General features: G+C 53.1%; 1 protein-coding gene across 11 annotated transcripts in view; it reads left to right on the top strand.

The window, feature by feature from the left end:
* Positions 1-21,353, top strand: part of LPIN1 (lipin 1) — a 129,614-nt gene extending 108,261 nt beyond the window's left edge. For 10 of the 11 annotated variants that reach the window (XM_045054929.1, XM_003984496.6, XM_011281321.4 and 7 more), the window contains 4 exons: positions 9,219-9,371; positions 15,607-15,721; positions 16,486-16,589; positions 19,539-21,353. In XM_045054929.1, coding sequence (XP_044910864.1) covers positions 9,219-9,371; positions 15,607-15,721; positions 16,486-16,589; positions 19,539-19,698 — 532 coding nt within the window. In that variant the 3' untranslated portion in view covers positions 19,699-21,353. The remainder of the gene's footprint in view (positions 1-9,218; positions 9,372-15,606; positions 15,722-16,485; positions 16,590-19,538) is intronic. The other variant, XM_045054930.1, reaches the window with a different exon arrangement.
* The last annotated feature ends 3,516 nt before the right edge of the window (positions 21,354-24,869 follow it).

Below are 24,869 nucleotides of genomic sequence, written 5' to 3'. Positions count from 1 at the left end.
AAGTGGTTTATCCACAGGCCCCCGGCCGCTAACAGGAGGTACAGCCGCCCCGGTCTGCTCTGGTCTGTCTCCAGGGTCGGGGCCCGTCAGGGTCTCTCCCTCCCCACACGGTTCGTCGCTTTCTCCATCTTTCTGTGGACTAGAGTCTCCCTCATCAGTGAAACCTCTCCCTCCAAGGCTTTCTGTTCTCCAGCCTCTTAAAAAAGATTTTTCTTAACGTTTATTTATTTTTGAGGGAGAGAGAGACAGAGACAGAGAGAGAGAGAGAGAGAGAGAGAGAGAGACAGAACGCAAACAGGGAAGAGGCAGAGAGAGAGGGAGACGTAGAATCCCAAGCAGGCTCCAGGCTCCGAGCTGTCAGCACAGAGCCCGACGTGGGGCTTGAACTCACAAACTGCGAGATCATGACCTGAGCTGAAGTTGGACGCTTAACCCGCTGAACCACCCAGGTGCCCCTGTTCTCCAGCCTCTCAGAGCTGGAAGGTGCCTTAGGCCAACCCAGGACAGCCCCACCTTGCCATGGCGGAGGAAGGTGAGGAATCACAGAGTTAGGGGATGTCAGGCCGGAGAACCAGGCCGTGATTCCCAGGCTGAGCCGCTCACCTGTGTGGCCCGTTGTAGGTGACGATGGGGTGGGGGATGGGCACTCAAAGCCACGCTGGTGCTGTGAGCACAGATGAATGGAATAGACTTTCCTGCCCCTCATTCATTCGTTCGTCCAGCATTTACTGAGTGCCTGTTGGTGCTCAGCCCAGGGACAGGATGTTATGAGGCGGACACGGTCTCTGGCCTCCTGAGCCTGATGCCGCAGTGAGGGCAGGGTGGCTGGGAGGTGGCCCTCAGCCCCTGGTGGGTTGGAGAACTCGGATTTCTCGGATGCCCGGCTCATCGGTTTGAGCTTACTTCTCCAGATGTCACCCCCCGCAAAAAATCACAAAAGTAATACATGGGTCTTTAAAAAATGCAGAGAAATAAGAAAAGTTAGAGAAATTGGAGAGTACAGAGCTTGTGTCTTCTTCCTCTCTGCTCCGCACCAAGCTGATCCACTCCCCAGAAATGGAGCCACCGTGACCGGTTTTGTTCTGTCCCGCTGTCCTTAAAATCCACGCGCGCTGTCCCCGGGCCCCTGAGACGCACCCGTGCGTGCGTCGTTTAGTAATACATCTTTCTGTTTCATTACCTGTGAGATCTGCCTCATTCTCCACTGCTGCACGAATCGTGTAACGTGGGTCAACCGTTCTGTATGTAACTAGCCCTCTGTTGACGAACCGGGGAGGTAGTTACCGGTCTTTTCGCCATTTCCCACGGTGATGCACAAAGCACTCAAACGCAGTGTCCATTGTGTGTGATGAGCCTATAAATAAATAAGGACGGCACACACAGGGGGCGGGGCTGGCGTAAAGTGAATTCCCAGAAGTGGAATTTCTGGTAGGAGGGCGAGCACATGAGCAGATCTGATCAGTGGGGCCAGATCGTCCTCCGCAGAGGTAGGCCCAGCCCGCAGTCTGGCAGACAGCCTGTGTGTTGGCCCCTTTCCCCACGGCCTCACCACGGCTGACCTCTCGCTCGGAAGGATTAATCCACCGAGGACCTGCCGCGACTCGCATGACGCTGAAAATTACATCTATTTTTAGTTGGAAGAAACCCTCCCGCGTCAGGATACCGAGAAGCTCACGGCCTGAATCGTTTTGGGCTTTGGAACATAAATCCACTCCTTTCCTCACTGGACAATACAACATAAAAGGGCACAGTTGCATTTTTGTTTGTCCCCCAGAAAAGAGATCTCTGTGGAAAGTCAAGTAGGGTAGCTTACCAGAGAACGCCTGAGCATTTTTTACGTTGGTTGCCTAGCGTGAGGTGAGTGAGGGCTGTGGGTGGTAGTCCAAAATGAGTACAGAATGCTTCCTGTATTTTCATTTGGGCCGAGAGGAAGGGGCTTGACGTTTGTTCATTCGCTGAGTTTGATGTGTGTCCTCAGCGGCTCCCACACAGTTAGGTTTCCGGAACAGTCTGCACACACAGCTCGGCCATGGCCTTCGGGGTTCTGCACGGAGCACCTCCCGGGGGCTCCTTGGCGTGGCTTTCCCCGCCTTCTGCGAGGCCCTTCCTTTCCAAGTTTCTCCCCAGACCTTCCTGCTCTAATCCAGGCCGCATCCCACACTCCGTGCTTCGTTTTCCCATTTTCCCGCCTGCGCTCAAATGATGGCTTCTGCCCGGCATGCTCGTACCCCTGATTTTTGTCTCCCCACTTTTCCGCTTGTTGTGCCCAGCTCAGACGCCGTAGTCCTCTCGATGCCTTTCCAGGCCAGAGTCGGCGACCCCGGGTGGCTCCTACCTCCTTACTGAGCTCTTTACTGACACCCAGGGGCCCGGGTTGGCTTGTTGGCGTCCTGGCTCAGGTCGGGCTCGGTGCGACATTCCCTTAGCTGACTGCTGGTTAGAGTGAACCCCCATGCTGGCCACGCCCCGCATGCTTCCTCCTCTGGGGTCCTGGGCAGCCGCAGCGGGACAAGTGTGGGGACTGAGGACTGGTGAGACTGGCGGTGACTCCCTCTTCTCATGAGTCCCTGCTATTCTTTTGATGTCCTCCTGTGATTACCCACGGGCCTAGTGAGAGAGCTCTTTGGCATGCTCTAGGGTTCCAGGAAGGCGATGCTATTTACTTTAGGATTTGGGGACGGATCACTCTGTCCTCACTCTGCTTTTTTGGAATGCAGGCTGCGCTTAAAATTCCTGCACCGCAGTATCTACCTAACGGGAGAACCGGTCTCGCCGATAGCCGCCTGCCTGACAACAACGGAAAATGAGGGCAATTTTATTTTATTTCATTTTATTTTTGCCAAATGTAATTACTTTTTCGAATACAGTCAGCTGTGAGAAATTGTCTGTGGAGCTGAGTGTTACCTTGTTCAGCGAGAGGGTGTAAAAGAGCCGGCTTGGTTATTGATTAAGAAGAACGCCAGCCGATAGAAACGGAAGACGTGAGCCTCTCCCCTCCCGTTCAAGTATCGGTCGACGTGCACCAGGGAAGTAAAAGACTCTTCCCTAAAATATCCAGCTCACTGAGCCCGTGGGTCTTTTAGGGGCTAAACGTGGGCAATAACCGCTCTGATTTTCCGCCTTCCTTGATGGGTATTTTTATAGTGATGGAAGCAGAAATCAACGTGTGTGTGATTTAGCGAGCATGAACGCTCCCGTGTTTTCGTGGGTGGGTGGGTTCGTCCGCGGCGTGGAGACTGCTGTGTGAAGCCAGGATTCTGAAAGCGGAAGGCATCATTAGCAGACGCGTTAGGGTCTTTCTTTTCTCCTTTTCGCCGATGTTTTTTTCTCCCACTCCGGATCTTAGGGGATTGCATTCGTTAACGTCTGACAGTAAGGATGGAGAGTCTGATGGGGAGTCGGGGGGACGGCCGGAATCTGAAGGGGACGGCCCTTCGCTCACCCTGGCCGCTTAGACCTCGTCCCCCACTCCCAGCGTTGGTTTCCTCATCTCTAAAAGGGGAAAATTGGGCCGGGCGGTCCCTGAGGTCACCGCCAGCCCAGAAATGCCGTGCCCGCACGTCGTGGGGTTGCTGTCACAAGTGTGTGTGTCGTGCAGCTGGGTGTTCTTTTCCACGCCCGGCCTCCGCGAGGACCCCCCGGATTTAGCGGACTCTGATCGTGAATCTACTGCACGCCAGGGGCTGTGCCGGTGCCTCTCCGTAAGGGAGCTCGGGATCCTGTAGCAGCGGGTGATGGGGACCCTGTAAGGATGCAGGGAAGGGGACGCGCGGTGAGACGCAGATTTCTCAGACGGAAGTGAGGGAGAGATTAAATCTGATCGGAGGGGCGAGAAATCCAAGACGGTTTCAGCGAGAAGGAGGCCCGGAGCCGAGGCTTCTTGGGTGGGCAGGGTTTCAGGGTTTGAGAGAAGGGCACTCGTCACAGGGGGAGGCAGGGCGAGAGGAGGTGGGGCTGAGAGCCAGGCCGGAGTGAGCACGGTGGGCGCGGAAGGGAGGCTCTGGGCAGGGGTCCTCGGAGGCCGGGCTGAGGACAAGTCTGAGCTTGGCCTACAGCCTTCCATCCTTAAGGGATCGAGCGGTTATCCTCCCTCTGGGCCTGCAGACGGGGCTACAGGGCCCCTTTTTTTCTGCAAGAGTGCTCTCCACCGAGGGCGATTTTGGCCCCCAGGGACCCATGACAATGCCCGGAGCCCCTTTCTGGTCGCCATGCCTGGGGTGTGTCGAGGACCCCTAGCAGGTGGAGGCCAGGGATGCTGCTAGACGTCCAACAGGGCGGCCTTGTCGGGGCTTCTGCCCGGCCCCCCTGCAATGATTTATCCAGGCCAAGATGTCAGTGGTGGAGAAACGTCCGCCTAGACGCTTCTCTTGGCAAATAGCCCCAGGGGTGATCTTTCCAAGCTATTTTAATATCTGCCTGGGCCAAGTGTTTTCAGAGAGATACAAGAGGCTGGGACATATGGAGAAACCGTCAGTGGGACGCCGGGACGTGGAATCCTCTTTCTTTTTGGCTCTGGTATGTCCCCGAGTCCTGTTGTAGTTGCCGAGATCTCAGAGGGGTAAGCGTGACCCACGTGTGTGCTGTACGTCTGTGCGCACGCTCTCCTCGGGCAGGCTTCGCCCTTCCCTCCCGGGGAGCCCACAAGTCCACCTTTTTTGCAGTCAAGGGTAGGTCTCCCCACCTGCCCATTCCCGAAGGGCAGGGCTGTGCCGCCCGTGTGCACCCGGGGCTCAGGCGAGGTGCTGGTGGGAGCAGCGCGTCCTGCCCTCCTGAGTGAGGAGTGAGCAGTCTTACCCCCCAGGGGCTCCCTTGAGAGTAAGCTTTGGTGACTCGGCGTCCCCTGAGCATTTGATGGGAGCGCTTGGTATTTCAGGCGGCTTTCCTGGGGGCGAAGCCTCTGCCATCAACAAGCAAACCCCCCCCCCCCCCCCCCAGCTCCTCCAGGAGTCTTGGCGCTGATTTTCCAATGGCCTTTGAAGCAGAGTACTTGCCTGGTGAGAAGGAGGCAGTGAGTGGCCTGATCAAACCCTGAAATGTATTAGGAAATCAGGTTTTGAATAAAATTAGCATCTCAAACCCCTGCAGGTGGCCGCTTTTAGGACTTGATGTGAAGAGCTATATACAGAAAGAGTGGGTATTTTTTTTTTTTAAAGACTGCATTAATCAGAGAGCTAAGATACAAAGATGTTTGAGTAGAAAGGTTGCTTGATTTTAAGACGCATCCCTGGATTCCAGACAAGCTGGTATTTCTGGATTCTCTCCCTCTTAAAAGTTTCCTGTTTCTTGGTTTTAAAGGACGTATTTATTTATTTATTTAAATACGAAATGTCTTGTCAGATTGGTTTCCATACAACAGCCAGTGCACGTCCCAACAGGTGCCCTCCTCAATGCCCATCACCCACCCCTGCCTCCCTCCCAACCCTCCCATCAACCCTCAGTTTACTCTCAGTATTTAAGAGTCTCTTATGGTTTGCCTTCCTCCCTCTCTAACCTTTTTTTTTTTTCCTTCTCCCCCTCCCCGCCCCCCCTGCCATGGTCTTCTGTTAAGTTTCTCAGGATCCACATAAGAGTGAAAACATGGGATCTGTCTTTCTCTGTAGGACTTATTTCACTTAGCATAACATTCTCCAGTTCCGTCCACATTGCTACAAAAGGCCAGATTTATTCATAAGCAAGTCTAGAGATGAGCCCCTTAACCGGCATCAGATGTTCATGCTGGAGGACTAAGTCAGGGAGAAGTGGGCAGCTTGTATTCTCTCATTCCGCAAATATTTACTAAGTGTCTGTGACTTGCCAGGCACTGTTTTTGGCCCTGGGGTTACAGCGAAGCATGAGACCAAGTCCCCGCCCTCAGGGGGTTTATGGATTAACAAGAGATCACCTTCAAACCAGGAACTATACTGTAACATTAGTGATGGGTGCCATTAGGGAGACTAAAGCAGAGCAAAGGTTTTGTCGCTGAAGTGGGGATAGGGGAGCATGTGTTTTACTTTTTTAATTTTATTTTAACGTTTATTTATTATTGAGAAACAGAGACAGAGCATGAGCAGGGGAGGGGCAGAGAGAAGGGGAGACACAGAATCCGAAGCAAGTTCCAGGCTCTGAGGTGTCAGCACAGAGCCCGACGCGGGGCTCGAACGCAACGAACCTTCAAACTGTAAGATCATGACCTGAGCTGAAGTCGGCCGCCCACCCAACTGAGCCACCCAGGCAGCCCCCCTTTTTTTTTTAAACAATTTTTAAAAAAAGTTTTGTCGATGCTTATTTTTGAGAGAGAGAGAGAGAGAGAGACAGAGACAGACAGAGAGAGACAGAGCAAGAGCAGGGGAGGGGCAGAGAGAAGGGGAGACACAGAATCCAAAGCAGGCTCCAGGCTCTGAGCTGTCAGCACAGAGCCCGACGCGGGGCTTGAACTTATAAACCGCGAGATCATGAGCTGAGCCGAAGTCAGACGCTTAACCGACTGAGCCACCCAGGCGCCCCGGGAGTATGTGTTTTATTAAGTAGGGGGACAAGGGAAGGGCCCTCTGAGGAGGTGATGTCTGAGCAGAGACCTAGGTGAGGTGAGGGAGTGAGTAAGCCTGAGGTGTGGGGAAGAGTGTTCCAGGCAGAAGGAACAGCATGTGCAGGTGCCCAGTGCAGGAATGAGCATAGTGCCTTGGAAGGCTGGCAGGGGCACCTTTCTGGCGAGCGGGAGTGAGGGAGTATATGGGGTTGGAGAGAGCGATGGGGACCAGGCCTCACTGGCCTTGTAGAGTTTGGATCGTGTCTGAGAGAGATGTCGAGGCTCTTCAGGGTGTTGAGCACGATGTGAGTGTGTTTTGAGGTTTCTTTCTGTGTGCAGACTTGGTGTGGTGGGGGGGAGCCGATTCAAGCTGCCGCAGGAATAGAGATGAGAGGCCCTGTCCCGGTAGCAGGGGACTCAGGGGTGGTTTAGGGTCCTTGCTGGGGTGGAGTTGAGGCAGTGGGGGCGGGGGGGGGGGCAGTGGTCATGAGAAGTAGACTCCCGGGTGGCCCTGAGGTTTGACCTTTCACCTGGGCCAGCGAGAGCCACTTGCTCAGCGAGGACGCGGCAGGAGCGCCCGCGCACATTTGACTGTGGGTGCACCGCGTCGGGGGTACGTCGTCTGTCTCATTAGTGACGGGGCAGTTTGTGGTTGCACGTATTGGCCTGGAGCTCAAGAGAGGCGTCTGGACTGGAAGTATAAATCTGGAAGGCAGCCAGGTATAGATGGTGTTTCAAAAATGTTTAGTGTATTTTATTTAGTCCAATACATATATGGAAACCATTACCGTTTAAAATCAATATAGAAATTACTAACGGGAGATAGCTTCTGTTTTTTTACAGTAAGCCTTTGAAACGTGGCATACATTTTATCTTAACAGCACATCTCGTTTTGGTCACTAAGCTTTGAAGGGTTAAAATGAGGGAAATGCAGTCCTGCTCAAGCAGTAAAGTTGTATGTCATCGAAGAATTGGCCTGCGATCTGTGTTTCATTCCCAACCACTGTTGGCACCCAACGTGTGGGGCTGTCGCACGAAGCAGTTCTGAAATTCCCTACAGGCGCCAACTGGGTGTCCCACAATTCCGTCCACTTCTGACACCAGCTACCCAGAGGTAGGGTAGACCCCACAGGTTAGGGGCCCGGTCCAAAGACACCTCCCACTGGAGATGCCAGCCGCGAATAGGAGGTCCCCAGTTTATCCCCGCTTGTGCCCAACTTGGCTACAGATCAGGGGTCCCCACAACCGCCTCTCGGGTTTAATAATTTGCTATAAAGGCTCACAGAACTTAGGCAAACACTCGTGTTTATCCTACAGGATACAAATGAACAGCCAGGTGCAGAGGCACATAGAACGATGTCTGGAAGGGTCTCGTCTCCGCGGGGTGGGGGTGTGTCCCGGCACGTGGAGGCACTCACCTGCCTCTCCCAACCCTGAACCCCATTGTTGAGGGGTTTTGTGTAGGCACGATTGATTAGATCATTGACTGTTGGTGATTGAATTCCATCTCCAGCCCCTCTGCCTTGCCCGGAATTTGTGTGCGTGGGGCGGGGGGGATGGGTGGGGGCGGTGTTGGTGGGGATGAAAGTTCCAGCCCTCTGATTGCATGGCTGGTTCCTATGGCAACCGTGGCCCCCCTCATCAGCATAAACTCAGGGGTGTGTGGAGGAAGGGGCTTGTGTTGGATAATAGGTGTCTGGTCACTCAGAAAGTCCAAGGGTCTGGAAGCTCTGTGCTGGGACCCGGGGATGAGGACCACAGAGATCTGTATCGTATCACAACATCACAAATAGCGCACACCGCTCCGGTTTGTTTGTGGCATTCAGGGCCGTCGGGCAGTGGGCGTGATCCCACGGGGAGTGAGGCGGTGAGGACTCCAGGACTCGGGCACCTAGAGCCTGGGTGGAGACGGGGCCCAGGCCTATCTGGGAAGAGCCGGCTGCTGCTGGAAGCAGACTGGGGGCGGTGGGGACCGGAAGCCGGGGGACGGAGGCGCGCCAGAGGGAGGGACTGTCACACGTGCTGTGTGTGCCACGAAGTCTGTTCCTGTGCGGCGTCGCAGGGACCTGGGGGGGCTAGCAAGGCAGGGGACCGAGTCCGCTTGGAGCGGGGTGACGCGGGTGGAGAAGTGCAGTCAGTGCAGACACGCGGCCGAGGGAGCGGGGCGACGGGGATCGGTGCGGAGAAGGAAAACCCAAGGCGGGGGTTGTATTTAGGACGAGATGAGAGGGGGCGGGTACGTATTTATGTGCTTTCGGGAATCATCCCGCCGAGGGGAGGATTTGATGGCGTGTGCCGGGGGCGGGGGGACAGGCTCCGTGCTGCGGTGCACCTGCAGGGGCCCTGTGCGCTGGTGGCTGGGTGGCCTTTCCGGGGAGCGGGGACCCGGAGGATGAGCAGTGCAGGGGCAGGTAGCCCGGCCAGTTTGCGTACAGCCTCAGCGTCTCCAGCATAAAGCGGAGGGAAAAGCCCTACCGAACGGGACTTGCCGTGAGGATTACACCAAGTGAGGGACGTGGGCTCAGTGAGGGACAGCGAAAAGCGTTCAGGCTTCCCTCTCAGTGCCAAATAGTGTTGTGTGGGAGGTGGCCTTCTGCTGGTGAGGAAGCTTGGAGCAATGCCTTCCTTCGAGAAGCACAGGTCACGGTGTGTGAACGCGGAGCGGTTCGGTCGCGGGATGCCGTGACACCCGAATGCTTTGTCTCTTTTGCAGAAACGGATATAAGTTTCTCTACTGTTCTGCACGTGCCATCGGGATGGCGGACATGACGAGGGGCTATTTGCACTGGGTCAACGAGAGGGGCACGGTGCTGCCTCAGGGGCCCCTGCTGCTGAGCCCAAGCAGTCTCTTCTCGGCCTTGCACAGGTATGGCGCTCGCTTACACGCCTCCCGCCCCACATCTGCCGGCCAGTTCCGCCCCCGCCCCTCTTCCCTGCAAGTTTTTGCAAGCATAGCCTCTTAACTGGTCTGCCCTAGCCCATCTCCTGAGCCACGGTGGGCACCAGCAGATTCGTCCTAAGATGCAGGTCTGGTTCCGTCACCTCCTCCACACCCTTCTTCAGCCCATCGTGGCTCTCAGGATCAAGTCCACATTCATGAGCTCGGGTCACGTGACTCTTCCTGACTCGCCCCTGCCCTGCTTTGCAGTTTTTAAAACTCGTTCTCCAGAACGGAGTTCTCTACTTGAAGCCTCCAGTGTGTGCACATGCTGTTCCCTCTGTGTGGGCAGCTGTCCCTCCACCGTGGCCGGTCTGAGTCTTAAGGATTCTGAGAATCAACTTGCATTCTGTCTAATCGGGGGCCTGGACCGGGTTAAGTGGCCCCTCTACCAGCCGCCGCCTGGCCTTGGTCTCCCAGAACACTCACCCTTTTTGGGAGTTCTGGTTATGCCGTTTGTTTTGTTTTGTTTTTAATTTTTTAAATTTATTTTGAGAGGGAGAGCGAGTGAGCAGGGGAGGGGCAGAGAGAGAGGGAGAGAGAGAGAAGCCCAAGCAGGCTCTGTGCTGGGAGTTGTGAAGCCTGACGTGAGGCTCAGTCTCACAACTGTGAGATCATGACCTGAGCCGAAACCAAGAGTCAGACGCTCAACTGACTTAACCATCTAGGAGCCCCAACACTGTTTTAATGGCCCTCTAACGTCGCTAGCCAGCCTCTGAGTACCCTTCTCCCTACACCACCCCCTTCCCCGCCACGGCCGCGTTCAGAGAAGCCGGGCCAAACTGAGTCTGGCCTCCTGGCGTTGGAGAGGAGACCACTGGGCTTCCCGGTAGCTTGAGACCCAGGACAGCCTCCCTGACTGCTCTCAAAGCACAATCTACTGTGCTCATAATAGGACGCTGGTCCTGTCAAAGGCTGGTTCTGAGTATCAGAGAATTCTGTCTTCAAGACCCAGTGACAGGCTTTGGTATGATTCTGCCTCAGTTTGACGACCAGATAAGCTGCTTGCTGCCGCTAACCATGCAAACGACAGAAACATCCAGATGGGCCCAAAGCGCCATATTGGCTCCTCCTGGGGTATTTGTTCTTCAGCTCTGTGGATCCCTTTTCTTTAGAAAAAAAAAATTTTTTTTTTTTGTATTTATTTATTTTTGAGAGAGAGACAGGGCACAAGTGGGGAGGGGCAGAGAGAGAAGGAGACAGAATCCCAAGCAGGCTCCAGGCTCTGAGCTGTCGGCACAGAGCCCGATGCGGGGCTCGAACTCATGGACCGTGAGACCATGACCTGAGCCGAAGTCAGACGCTTAACCGACTGAGCCACCCAGGCGCCCCATCTGTGGATCCCTTTTCTATCACAGCTTTGCTTTGTGTGATTTGTAATTTTTTTTTTTTTTTCCTGTAGTAAAAGATCTTGCATTGAAACTTGTAGTTTCTGGGCAAGAAAGTTGGGCAAAACCTATGGATGCCATAGTGCATTTCAGATCCTGAGAGCTGTCCTGACAGTGTGGGTCTCGGTACAAATCCAGACTGGAGTGAAATGGGGTCCCTGACTTATGTCGACACTTTGTAGCAAGCTACTCATTATCAGGTATTAAGTACTGAGGATTTGCGAGGCAAGGCAGAACGTTGACATTATTACTCTGATATCCTACCACTAAATATATGTTTAAGGTAATCCTTTTCATTTTTTCCTCTTATTTAAATACCACTGTCCAAGATCTATTGCCTTTTCCTTGTGAGGACTTACTAAACCAAACCGGGAAACCTCACAATGTGTGTGCCCTCTCAGAGGACAGAGATGATGGTCACAGCCAACAGCCTGTTCCTTCTAATACTACTTTCCAGCCTGAGCTGTTCTGGGTATTGGCTGCCCTGCGGATTTTCTAGAATTGACGGGCAAGTCTGTGTGAGCCAGAATGACCTTCCCTAGCAAGATGCTTTCATTGGGTGCAGTCCTTCTTTTTTTTTTTTTTTTTTATTAAAAAATTTTTTGTTTGACATTTATTTATTTTTGAGAGACCGAGAGAGACAGAGCATGAGCAGGGTAGGGGCAGAGAGAGAGGGAGACACAGAATGGGAAGCAGGCTCCGGGCTCCGAGCTGTCAGCACAGAGCCCGACGCGGGGCTCGAACCCACAAACCGCGAGATAGTGACCTGAGCCTCAGTTGGACGCTTAACTGACTGAACCACCCAGGTGCCCCGGGGGCAGTTTTGATTGTACCGCCTGGGTCTAAATTGGAATGAAGGAAAATAAACATTGTGGGTAGAGCACGGTCTGTAGGGACAGCAGAGAGGGTTCTGAAGTGAGGAAGGAGACCACCCCCCCAAAGCAGACCCCCCTCCCCGCCCCCCCCCCCCCCCCCCCCCCCCCCCCCCGCCAAGCTCTGATGCTGCCTGGAGACTGATTGGAGGTGTGGCAAGCGGTGCTTCCCCTTCCTGGGTCTGTTTCCTCACCTGCCAGATGGGAGGGTTCTGTTCGATGATCTCAAGTGTCCCTTCCAGCCCTGAAATGCTATGATTCGAGGAAACGTGTCTGAAAAAAAGAAGCCGATGGAATCTGTTTCACACACCTGATCTTTTGGTTCAGGAGCTTCTTCTTTTAAAGCAGAAATTGGCTTTGAGTCATGTGATTCTTTTTAGTCAGCTGGCCTTTTTTTTGTTGTGGCGTCAGGGCATTTTAGATCATTTTCATAAGCCCTCTGTGAACACAGGGCACGTTCCTAGTAACGCACGGCGCATCTCATGGCGGGGGGATCTCACTGATGACAGGCAGGTTGGACAGATTAGCCTTGGCCAAGTCCCAAGACGGGGTTCCTGGGCAGATGTGACCTTCCTGGAGTTTGGCAGAGACAGAGGCTGGCCTCTGTCTCTGGGAAACTAGAAGCTATTTCAACAGCGACCGCGTTTTCCCTTTGGGGTTTGCTGAGGCGCTCGGAGACTTGGATAAATGACACTTAATTGTTTCCTGGAGGAAAATTACCTCAAGGGTGAGTTGAGTGACCAGGGACTAATTGCAAATGCAGATCACTGAAGACAGGCTGTGCCAGGGAGCATTCTGGACAGGAGCCCTCACCGCTTCTTCCCGGGTCACCTTACTGCCCACGAGGAGCCTTGCACTAGTGGCGTGGGGCCACAGCGTGTTTTCTTAGTGTGCATTTCTTACCTTGTATGTGTGCGTGGAGACAACTTCCTCCCCACCTGCCACTTACCCACACCCTCAAGCACACAGGCTGTGAGTATGTCCATGTATGAGAGAGAGAGAGAGAGAGAGAGAGAGATTGAAGCAGGAAGCTGAATTTGGATGGTGTCCTCCAGGTGGATTGAAGTTTGAGACTCCTAATCAGACATCAGCCATGTTTCTACCCATAAGGGTCCTAAGATATAGAATATAAAACTCTTTAGTGGTAAGGTTAAGAAGGGCTCTGGAGTCCCCATAAGTCAGTACAGAGCCAGGACCAGCCTTTGGGGTTTTTGACACTCAGGTTAATGCTATGTCACCACCACCACCATCATCATCATTTTTAAAACATGCTTGTTTATTTTTGAGAGAGAAAGAGCACGCACGAGCAGGGGAGGGGTAGAGAGGGAGGGAGGGAGACAGAGGATCCGAAGCAGGCTCTGTGCTGACAGCACAGAGCCCGACGTGGAGCTCGAACTCACGAACCACAAGATCATGACCTGAGCCGCAGTCAGGTGCTCAACCTACTGAGCCACCCAGGCACGCCTAAATGACATTTTGAGTAGATACAGAAGACTATTTCTAAGATATATGTGGGGTATAAACAATAATCAGAGAGTGAACACCAGCATACCCACCATGCAGTGAAAGCAAAGGGCCAGACCATTCCTTTTGAAATCTTAGTAGTGACATTAGCCACTGTCCCTGAATCTTTGTTAAACATCCCTTGCTTTTCTAAGCCGTGTTATCACATACATTTGTGACCCTAACCGATATGTTTAATTGTGCACGCGTGTGAACTTTACGTAAACCTACCGTGTGTTCTGTGGGGCTGGCTGTTTTCGCTCAACAGTATGTTCCCGTGACTGTTGGGTAGACCTGTAACCCATTCATTTTACTTCTGTCTGCGCTCCTGTTGTAGGACCTACCACGGTTCATCCGTGCCACTACGGATGGAGACTTGGGTCACTTCGTTTTTCACCATTGAGAGCAGCACTTCTTGCGTGTGCCAGCTGGGGGCGCACTCACTAGCTGCGTGAACACTTAGGAGCGGGATTTCTGGCCACACATTCAGCGTTACGAGTTTGTTCCAAACTGTTTTCCAAAGTGGTCGAACCCATTTATGCACTGGCAGTGGTGTGGAAATGCTCCCCCCTGCTCTACTTTCTTGCCAACACGTCAGCTGGTTTACATTTTTGCTCGTCCGGTGGGTGTGAAATGTCTGTCTGTGTGTGTGTGTTGTCCGTTTGGGCCTCATCTTCTGTGAAGTGCCTGTTCACGTTTCTTTCTCAATTTTCTTTTTGGTTCGTAAGCGTGTGTTACAGATTCTATATGTGTAGCCTTTGTTATGAGCGCTGCAGACAGCTGTCCCCCGGTCTATCGCTTGTGATGAACATAAATTCTCAGTTTCATGTACTTGAACATATCATCTCCTCTGTAGTTTGTGCTATTTGTGTGTTAAAAAAGGGCTTCCCTGGCCGAGGGCATGAAGGTAGGCTCCTGTATTTTATCTAAAGGTGTTGCCTTTCAGGTTTCGGTGTGTAATCCACCAGGAATTGATTTTTGCGTGTGGAGTGCGGGAGAGTCCATTTCCCTTCTTTTTTTTTGTCTTCCTTAAAGGGATGTTCAGTTGTCCCAGCACCATTTACTGAAATGATTGCCCATTTCCTCTTGCTCTGAAGTGTCGTCGTGCTCGTGAATCAAGTGTCCATCAACGTGTGGTTTGGTTTCTGGCCTTTGCTTTTGTGTGTTACCGACTATCAAGTCTTATAAAAGCATACAGACAAAATTCTGTCGAGAGTTTGACTGAAATGGCAGTGAATCTGTAGGTCAATTTCGGGAGAATTAGTATCTCCTTATCATATTGAATCTCCCAGTTCACTTACATGGTGTATTTCATTTAGCTCTTCCCTATTATGTTTCAATAACATTTATAATTTTATCCATAAAAGTCTGGCACATCTTTCTAGTAGGTTTATTCCTAGACCTTTGAGATTTTAGAGTTCTGTGTACAGAATTACAGGTTTACCTGTTTGTTTCTTCTGATGCGTGAAAATGCAATTGATTTTTGTACATTAATTTTTTTTCTATACTAATTTTATAGCCAGCACCGGATCGATCTCTTATCAATAATGGTAATTCGTCTGTGGATTATTTTTTTAATCAATTATTATTATTATTTTTTTGTGTGTGAATAGTGAGAGCTTCTATTCTCTCCTTCCCTATCCTGAAAACTTTTATGTTTTCCTTACATCACTGCGCCAATGAGGACCCGCAGCGCATTGTCGGGACGAAATGGCCATAGGGGCCACCTGTTGTTCCACTTTTACCGGGGCACTTGCTGTGGGTGTGGACCATTCCCTGCTATTCCGAGTTTAAGATGTTTCATCTTGGGTAGATACCACATTGTATCAAATGCCCTGCCTGTATCTGTTGACCTGGTATATTTTCTGGTACTTGAATCTGTTACCCTGTTATACTGCATTACTTGGTTTAACGTATCGAATTACTCTTGTGTTCCTGGAATAAAACTCCTGCGCCAAAAGTTGTTGCAGTCAGTTTGCATATCCATACTTAGTGAGGACGTTTGCACTGCCGTCTCACGAGTGAGGTTGGCCCGCGCTTCGCTCATATTTTTCTCCTCTAAGTCTTGTGTTTGAGGTGACACTAGCCTCATAAAATGAGCGTCGAGACGTTCTCCCTTCTTCTGTGTCTGGAATTCTTTGTAACTCGGGTGCCTGGTGGAGGTCCTTGGTAAAATCACTTGTCCTCAGCGTTTGCTCTGTGGGAAGACTGGAAAGTACAGATTCTCCGCCTTCTCTCTCGTGCTTTTCGGGGACCGCCGCCCTGACTTGCACAGGGTTGACTTTTGAAGATACGGGAATGTTCTTGGCGTCACGGCATCTTGGGCATGTAAAAGTGGTTTGATGCTCCAGAAGCCCCTCCTCTCAGGCTGATCCATTGATTATTTATTTGTTTTCACAGAGAAGTGATTGAAAAGAAGCCCGAGAAGTTTAAAGTCCAGTGTTTGACAGACATCAAAAATCTGTTTTTTCCAAACACGGAACCCTTTTACGCTGCTTTTGGAAACCGACCGGCCGTAAGTAACAGATGGGCTGTGTGAGAGCTCTTGAACCTTACTGTCTTTTCTGACAGCGGTCATCGGAGAGGTGGGCCTGGGTGACAATGTGGAGCCAGCATCCCCTCCCACAAGCAGTAGTTGTAAGGAGACTGCACATTATTTCGTGGCCTTGGAAGCTCGGCTAGTGGATTTCAATCTGAAGCTTGCAATGTCGGACTAGAAACTTCAGATTCCAAATGACTTGCTGAATTAGCAAGACAAGAACATCGAATAGGCTTGGCCCCTTTCTACCAGGAGGGTACCACAAAGCCCAGCCTTAACGCCACGGTGAATTTGGCATCGCAGGTTTTAAGAGCACTGCTGCCTACGGTAAAAGATTTTACGTGTACTACCCACATTTGCTGGAGAGTCTGGCAGTCTGGATAATACAGTTGGGTACTAACTTCCCAGGAAGAGAATTCCCCTTTTGAAACTTACGCCTGAGAAAACGGGTCAGAGAATAAAACAGCCTCAAGGGGTGTGAGAATTGCAGGAGACGAGGTGACGAGGTAGGCTGTTTACTCATTAGCTCAGTTCTTGCATGGATGAGCGAACCGAGGCCCAGGGGCGAAATCTGATTTAATAATTTCACATCCAGAGAGATTCTTTCTCTACGCTCCTTGGAAGTATAGTTGTGGTTAACGAGAGTTCTATAAGACTGCATCAGATCCGGAATATTGCGTATTCGTATTTACAATGAACTCTTTTTTTTTTTTTTCTAATTTATACTTCACCAAATACAGGATGTGTATTCGTATAAGCAAGTAGGGGTGTCTTTGAACAGAATATTTACTGTCAACCCCAAAGGAGAACTTGTACAGGAGCACGCAAAGACCAACACCTCCTCGTGAGTATCGCGCACGTTTTGTGGGATTCCTGGGTCGTTACGTTGTCGTTGCGGTCTCAATCTTGGAATGATGCTTTATGGTTCACAGTATGCCTTTTTATCTGTTGTTTCCTGTATTTTAATCTTCAGTTCCTGCCAAGAAAATGTATTTTAACTCCTTGTATTTTGTCCAAAACCTCACTTTTGGACCGTCTGCATGAACTCAGATCCCCTCTGGATCCCCACAGTCTAAACTTCGTGGACGGGTTCTGCCACCGAGTGGAACGGAACGAGTTTCAAAACTGGTGGTTTAGATTTGCCAAGCTAGGCTCAAAAAGCCTAGCATGCAAACGGGAAATGTAACCAGACTGAAATAGCCTGCGAAGCTGTATTTACAGGCGAGACACTCTAGGTGTTTTCACACACGGACCTGAGATGACGCTCACCAGAAATGTAGGAATTCTTCTCGTCCCCTTGGTCGGAGCCCCGTCCGACTGAGGCAGGGGGCTGACTTGGACTCCTGTTTGAAACGAGGCTTCCTGGCCGGCTGCCGGATCTCTCTGGACTCTGGGGTGCTTCACCGTGGCCTCCTAGCTCCTCAGGGTGGGAAGCCTTTCCTTGGCCCTCGTGGTGGTGAGCTTTGCCCACCGGGCGACTCCAGGCACACGGTTGCCCTCCTGCTTGGACTGTTCCAGAGGCTGCATGGTCTGTGGAGACCTAGAAAAGAGCCCGGGGCCCGAGTGACCCCACGGGGGCCTGTGGGACCCTCCTCACGGGGAGGAGAGGGGCTGGGGGTTTGGTGTTCTCCAGACACCTCCAGTGGTTTTAGGTAGAGGAGAGGTTTAGGTTCCCCCCAGAGCACATTTTTACTTCCAAGATGATCCTTTTACCTGCTCAGGCTTCGTGGAGCCCAAACGGGGGCCAGCTTCAGGCTGGAGGGAGCCCTGGGGCCGGCCCCCCTCAGCTGCCTCCCCCAGTCGTGCCTGCTTCTAGGCAGTTCGCAAGACACGTGGGGAGAAAGGACAATGGAGCCAGGGGCCTCCTCCGTCCTTGGAACGTGAGGCTGCCTCCCAACTGGCGACTGGCGGGACGAGAGTGGGGACGGACTGCCTCCTCCCCACCAGCCGTGCAGGGTCTCTCTGCCCGCCGCGCTCGGCCTGGCCCCGACAGCACCCACCTGGGTCTCTCTCCCGTCTCCCATGTTCCTCAGCACAGCGCCCTCCATGTGCAAGGGTTTCCTGGTCTGGAGAAGGTCTAAGAAGAAGTCTCTTTTTCAGAGTCACAAACAACTTGAACTGATGGGACGCTGCACGTAGCAGGTCCGTCACAAGGGGGCGTGGGAGGAGGGTTCGCCCCGGAGGCCTGTGAGGTTGTCACATTCGCTGAGTCTCTTGGCCCAGGGTGGGCGGCTGCGCGGGAGGGACTCTGTCCATTGTCATCCCACGCTGGGCGGGGGCCGCAGCCCTCCCTGTGCGGGAGCACCTCTCCTTCCTGTCTCTGGCACTGAACTTGGGGCCGTCACCTCGGGTCCCGGGACACTGTCCCTGAGAAACCCCTGAGCCGCCTTCCGATGGAGCCTTGCCGGTCCGCGGGGCCCGGGGTAGAGTGCCAGCTGAGCGCAGACGGGCCCAGCCTGCACCCGGAGCACTCCACAGTTTGGATCTGAGGCCTGCCACCGAGGGGCTGTTCCCGCAGGGGGCGGGGGGGGGGGGGAGGCGCCTCCCACAGCCACAGAGCTCAAATGGGTCTTAAAGCCGGGAGGCGTTTTAAAAATCTGTTTCACTCCCCAGGAAATGCATCATTCTCGCTCATTAGGGTAGATTCTGTGCAAGCACGAGGTTCCGCATAAGCCCTTCGGGGGTCCTTTATTAAATACACACTCTTGTCCTTATGGAATAAGTTATTTGACGCCTGAGAACATGCGAATTCCCGGAGTTTGTGTCGAAAGCCCATTTTGGTTTTTAGAAAATTGGAACCGGAGGGGGACCCAGTGACTGTCAGGGAGGACTCCGGGGAGGTGCGGAGAGGTCTGGGCCTGTCGGAGTTTCTAGCTGGAGGCGCCCGGAGGTCTGAAAATGCATATTCAGTATAGCAACGTCCTTTTTGTAGCATAGGCCACAGAGACTAACACGCGGTGTCTTGAGAATACACAGAAAATGGCGTGGGAGACTATTGCAGGGAATGTTGAGAAACACTGATCTAGCCCCAACTCCATATTCTGTAAAGATGAAGGGCCTGAGGCCCAGAGAGGGCAAGACACTTGCCTAAGGTTGCACAGCAAATAAGGTGGGAGGAGATCCCACGTCTCTTGTCCCTCATGCTAGCTAAGGCTTTTTCCCTAAGGCTCATGATTAGTGAGGGCTGATTGTTTCCTAATGTTAATAATGTATGTTGAAGAAATTCCTCGAGCACTGAATATGCATTATTTTATTGTCACATTTGGTATTTTATTTAATTCTCATGCGAACACTGGGGCAGTTTTCTTTTCCTTTCCCTTTCGGTTGAGGAAGTTATGGCTTAGAAGGATGAAGCCCTTTGCCCAGGGTCACTCAGAGCTGCAGGTCACGTCTGTGTCCCCTTGACCCAGGGCCCAGGCTCTTTTCCTTGCACAATGGCAGCGGTCTCTGTTTGATGCTCCAAAGACGGGCTTTATGTGAGGTTCTTCTCCCTGTGCTCGTCCGTGAGCTCCACGCTGATTCCCGCGTGTCCCCCTTCTTCTGTCCTTCCTGCCAAGTCGGGTTCCACCCGCCTTGCCCAGGGGGCCTTCTCCACGCCTCTTGCCATAGTCACTGATGGCGTGTTAATTGGTGAGGAACTTTTCTAGAACAACTGCCATAGTGTTAAGCAGGTGGCTTGTGTCCCCGGGTTGGTGGATGTCTCCTAACTTCCAGGCCCCGCGCAGGGTACAGGCAGGTGTCCCCTCGGCTGGGTGTCCGGCGGGGGCAGTGACGCTGTCCGTTTTCCTTCCAGGTACGTGCGACTCTGCGAAGTGGTTGACCACGTCTTCCCGTTGCTGAAAAGAAGCCATTCTTCGGACTTCCCCTGCTCGGATACTTTCAGTAATTTCACCTTTTGGAGAGAGCCACCGCCACCTTTTGAAAACCAGGATGTTCATTCTTCCTCCGCATAAAACGTCCCAAGCAGCCTCCTGACGTCATGTGAAGACCCGGCGCCCCCGATTAAAGGATAGGTTTTGGGAGCCGTGGAGCAGGAGCCCAGGAGCCTGACGTGCCGTCGTTTGCTTAAGAGCAGAGAAATCGGAGGGGCGTCTCTCCCCCTTCCCGGTGCCCCGGGGTTGGCGTTTCTGAGTGAAGTGTGAAGGGGGTGCTTTGCAGGCTTGGGGGGGGGGATCAGGTGCGTTTAAAGTGTGGGAGGTATGCCTCGGTCATGGCTGAAAGCCAGTGGCAACGTTGTCCGGTCCCGCCCGCTCCCGCAGCAGCTCGTTATGGGCTGACGGGCCATGTGGCACAGGTGGCTGCCTGGGGGGGCGGGGGGGGGGGAGTCCCTGCCGATGACAGTTCGGCTGAGGAACGCCAGATGCGCAGGACTTCGGTAGAGGAGGGGCACGTGTCCATTGGTGGCCTGTGTGCCACACCTCCTGCTCGTGCAGGGAGGGCTGAGGGTCCCTGGCTCTGCGGGGTCTCCGCCCTCACCCTGCTGGCTTGGCCCGCGGGGTCCCCCTGCAGTATTTGCCGACGGGTCTGATTGTTAGCTGAGGAGTTCTGGGGTTCCTTTGGTGAAAGGTAATCTAGGTCATGGGTGTCTTTCCCTCCCCGCCCCCCCCCTCCCCGCCTCCTCAGTTTCGTGGCCCGAGGCTGGAATATTTATGCCTTAATGCACCTGCGGCAGACGTTTTATTTAGAATGTGCTTTGTCCAGCTGTCTGTAACTTTGTAGCGCCTTAAGTTCGGATGACAGTAGACGTTACTAGGGCAGTGCTTTCCATCCGCTCGACTCCCTGCCAGCAGCCTCTATCCAGCCGGGCGGTGCTGTGGACGTGGACTTGAACTGAGCTCGTGCCACACGGTAACGATGGGGAGTTCTGTCGGGAGCTCTCAAAAGAAGCGAGGTGGTTTTACGAAAATAGTTCCAAGAAGTTATGTTCTTTGTAGGCACGGTTATTTATTACTTCACTCTGACTGGGTTATTGTTACGAGCATTTTAGCCATATCCCTCCTATTATAACTGTCGTTAATATATTAAAAAGATGTAGAGGTTAGACCATCCAAAGAGCCTTATTCTGTATGTCTCCCGACACTGACCTTCTTTTGGAATTTCTGGGTAATACATTTTCCTTCACTTTTCCCCCTCGAATTAAGGGCAAGGGGATAAATAATAATTTGAGTGACATTCTTTAAGCCGGCGGAAGAGAATTCCATTCCCTGTTTGTGAAATTGGCTTGTGGAGAGAACAGTTGGAAAAGTGAAAGAATTATTTTGGTAAAAGATTTTGCTTTACTTTTTGAAGTATTATTTTTTTAAAGAGTGTTTTACTCCAATGACTGAAGTGCTTTCCTATTTAAATCGCATATTGTTAGAGTCCTAGGGGGCAGAAAAGGCAACAGCTGAATGACATTTTACTCTTTCTGTGAAAGAAAATCCAGGCGTGTGGCCTTCATTGTGACCGGGGGGGCTCTGTTAGCAAGGGGTGCCTTTGCTGAACGGTTCGCGCGGCCGCGCAGAGAAAGGCAAACACGTGCGTGTTGTGGATCCCGGATTTGCCTAGCGACGTGAACGTGCATGTGCAGATTCCCTTTTAAAAATAATTAAAAATTGTTCTGCCTTAACTGCTCCAGGCTTGTTCATTAGTGACCTCTCGAAGCTACGTGAATTCCGTCATGAGGGTATCTTGGGGTGAGCTTGAAGTGTTGTGAACCACGTGTAAGGTCGCGGGCCTGCGGAGGCTGACATGGTTTGTCCCTTGTGCTGGGAGGGATTGGGCTTTGAGGACACGTAGCGTATCCCACGTCGTGCCGTCCCGTGCGCCCTTCATCAGGATGACCAGCTATAGTCATTCTCTAGGTAGGAGAGCACGCAACTCTGTGTTCCTGATTTTGATGCACCTTACACCTCCCCCCCCCCCACCCCCCGCACTCTGGAACAGAGCATGGCTTCCAGAAGGTCGCACGTTCGGATGTGCGTCAAGTTCAGGGCGTGACCCCTCGCGGCTTCCGAAGATGGGATTTGTATACGGCCGCACACGTGTGTGTGTGTGTGTGTTTATCCGTATTCACACAACCATCACCCGGCAACCCTGGGGTCACGTGCTGGAATGCTGGATTTGCAGCACACATTTCAAGGTTGCCCTGTGGAAATGAATCCCTCCCTAGTGGCGTCATCAGATGATCATCCCGTGTGACGAGGGAGAATATATATACCCGGTGTATAGAAAAGTATACCTGGTGCACGGAGGGATGGCTGCACCTTCAGAGGGAGCTCCCTCTTTAGTGTTAGGCTTAGATTCCCACTTTAAATGTGTTTTCTCCACAAACTTGGGTCTGTATTTGTACATGCTGGTACCACCATAAAACCCCCGTGATGCTCCGCTGTGTTGTGCTGAATGCGAAGCTAGAAAACGTAATAAATGAGACGGATGAGAGACTCCTCTGAAAGTCAGGCGTGTGAATTTTAAAGAGTTTCCTGGTAAGTTATTAAGTTGCTGACTTTCTAGTGTGTGAGATCAAGCATATTTTATTCTCAAAAAAAAAAAAATCCTTGAGGTGATGAACTGCTCAATATTTGGAATAAAAGAGCCAGTCTTTTCTGATGCCTTTGGTGCAATACTGAGCCTCCGTGTGCACTTGGGAGGGAGTAGAGGGGAGGGGCCGGTGTCCGGGGCTCGCCCTACCCCGGTGGAGGGGACTCGGTGGAGGGGACTCGAGAGCCGGGTGGGCTCGGTTAAATGTTGCATATGCACATCTTCCCCGGCCCGGCCCGTAACTGACGCTCAACACAAGCAGATGCTGGGATATTTAAGGTGGAAGAACATTACCTTCTGGGTGCATAGACCAGATAGAGGAGGGCGGGCTGTGGGTGGGTTAGTTTGCACGTTACAGGCAGGCTCTGCCTGGGCCCCTTGCTACCTCTCGGAAGTGGCTAAGCCGGTCTCTCCCCCAGGAGGGGTTTTAAGATGTCAAAACGCTAATATACAGAAAACAAATGTATAGGCTATACATGTTCCCTTGCCCGCATTCACCGTCCTCAATTTGGACGCTCGTCTGTGGTATACCCGATTCGTTTTTCATTTTGAATGAGTCAGGCCGAGCCCTGGACTAGTTGACCCAGATCCCTTGAACGCCGTCGTTTTTCCTGATTGGATTTTGCGCATCGTTGGCATGCCTGAGACAGCCCGCCGATTTGCCTGGGTCAGCGCGGGTGTTTGGGGACAAATGTTTACGAGTATTGGTCCCCACATGGGTAAAAGATGGATCCCCGGCGCCCCCCTGAGCTTCTCATGAAGCGAGAGCCAAGCGGGCCATCCGGGCGTCTTCGGGTTAATGCTTGTGTATCTTAAAAACACAACAAGCCCTCTCGTGCCCCGGAACATCACCGATTGATTTCCACCACTGATTTCAGACCGTGTAGGCTCTCTTATCGCGTAGAATCAAAATCAGCGTGAACTGGAGTCTTTGGGCCCGGTGGCCCCCCACCTGCTCCCGCCCTGGGCCACTCTTCCCTCAGTGATACACCCCTAGGCCATTCTGTCGGCATGCAGGCGGCTCTCCCACGTGTGCTGGAAAAGCTCGTGCGGCCGCTTGAATTTTCCCAGGGTCTCAGCTGTAATCACCTGGAAGATTTAAAATACTTTGTATCTTGGCAGTTCGAAATCGACACACCACACACCCGCCCAGGCCCATCGCCCTTTTCAACCCCAGCGGGAGGGACATTGACATGGGGGGGGGGCAGTGCCCAGCCACGTGAGGCCTCAAAGTGCCCTTTCCTACAAAAGGTCATGCGTGAGGCCCCTGGTGCATCGCTGGGACGGGAGAACAGTCGTGGAGGGAAGGTAGGCAGGCCTCGTCAAAATGAACCACTGGAGTCTGAATCTCCTCGCAGCAGGAGCGTCCTTTGAACCGGCTGTTCCAGGAGCTGTGTCCTGTCACCCGGCACTCGTTCCTCTTCCTCCCTTCGTACGTCTGTACTTTGTCTTCAGACCAGGGGGGGCGCTGAGTGGGAGCCGTACTGCCCTGCTTCTGTGGGCCTGGGCCTGGTGGGGGGGGGGGTGGGGGGTGGAGAGGAGGGCATCCCCCGCCCCTGCCCTGAACAGAAGTGCTTAAAACACCATTAACGTCTCCCTCCTGCTTCGGATCCCTTGTCACACTCCGGTGACAACCAAAATTGGTGGTGAGGTCCCCCGTGCTCGGGCGGGAAGGCTTGGTGTCCACAGGAAGCCTGAACGTGACCTGATGGAAGTGATCGCCGGAAGTCTGCAGGCCCCGTATGGCCACCTGGGGGCACAATCAGGTTTGCTTTGGAGGCACAGCCTTTCAAAACCTGATCCCGGCGGCTTTGACAAAGGCCCCTCCGGCTGGTGCTTGTCTTGGAGACCAGCCAGGTGTGTTGACGGCCTGTGGGGAGGGGGGGGAGTGCCCCATGGGGAATGTTCAGGCACCGAGGTGCCTCCGGTCGGCACAGCCCAAGGTCAGACATCACCAACCAGCTCCGAGGAGGGAGCGGTTTGTGGCTGACTGTTGTCTGGGTCCAAGGACCGCGTAGATCCGCGGTTCTTAAAGCCTGCAGCTCCAGCACCGGGAGGCTTGTCAGAAATGCAAGTTCTTGGGCCCTACCCTAGACCCACTGAACCACACCAGGGGCGTGGGTCCCACGTCCTGTGCTAGTGAGTCTGGCCCAGGGTTCTGATGCGTGCTCAAGTTCCGGAGGACACAGCTGAGGAGCAGATCCTTTCCCGGGGCGGGGGGGGAGGGGGGGGGCTGCTTGTGTAATGCACCAACCTGGCCTGGCCAGAGTGGCAGAAGGGACCACCTGCAGGAGAGTGGCCCCTGGAAACCCAGTATGGGGGCTCGAGTGAGTCACAAGGTGTTGCGGTAACCCTTTGAGGCTCAGCCACCTTCCCCGGCATCTCTGTGGGCTGCCGGTGGCAGGCAGGGGACTCCGCCTGCCGAGCCGGCCCCGGGCCGCCGGGTGCGTGTGAACAGCAGACCCGGGCCGTGCCCAGATTTGCTGATGGCTCCCTTCCTCCCCCAAATGGTGGGAGCCTGGAGGGGCTGTCCTGATGCCAGCTCTCTTTTCACTGCTGCAGGAAGTCCATTCAGCCCTGCATTGCCTTTAATGAGTTTTGCAAG

This window comes from Felis catus, chromosome A3 (genome assembly GCF_018350175.1).
Source record: "Felis catus isolate Fca126 chromosome A3, F.catus_Fca126_mat1.0, whole genome shotgun sequence".
Classification (NCBI taxonomy): domain Eukaryota; kingdom Metazoa; phylum Chordata; class Mammalia; order Carnivora; family Felidae; genus Felis; species Felis catus.
The sequence above is the reverse complement of the archived record's forward strand: the minus strand, read 5'-3'. Positions and strand labels throughout refer to the sequence as shown.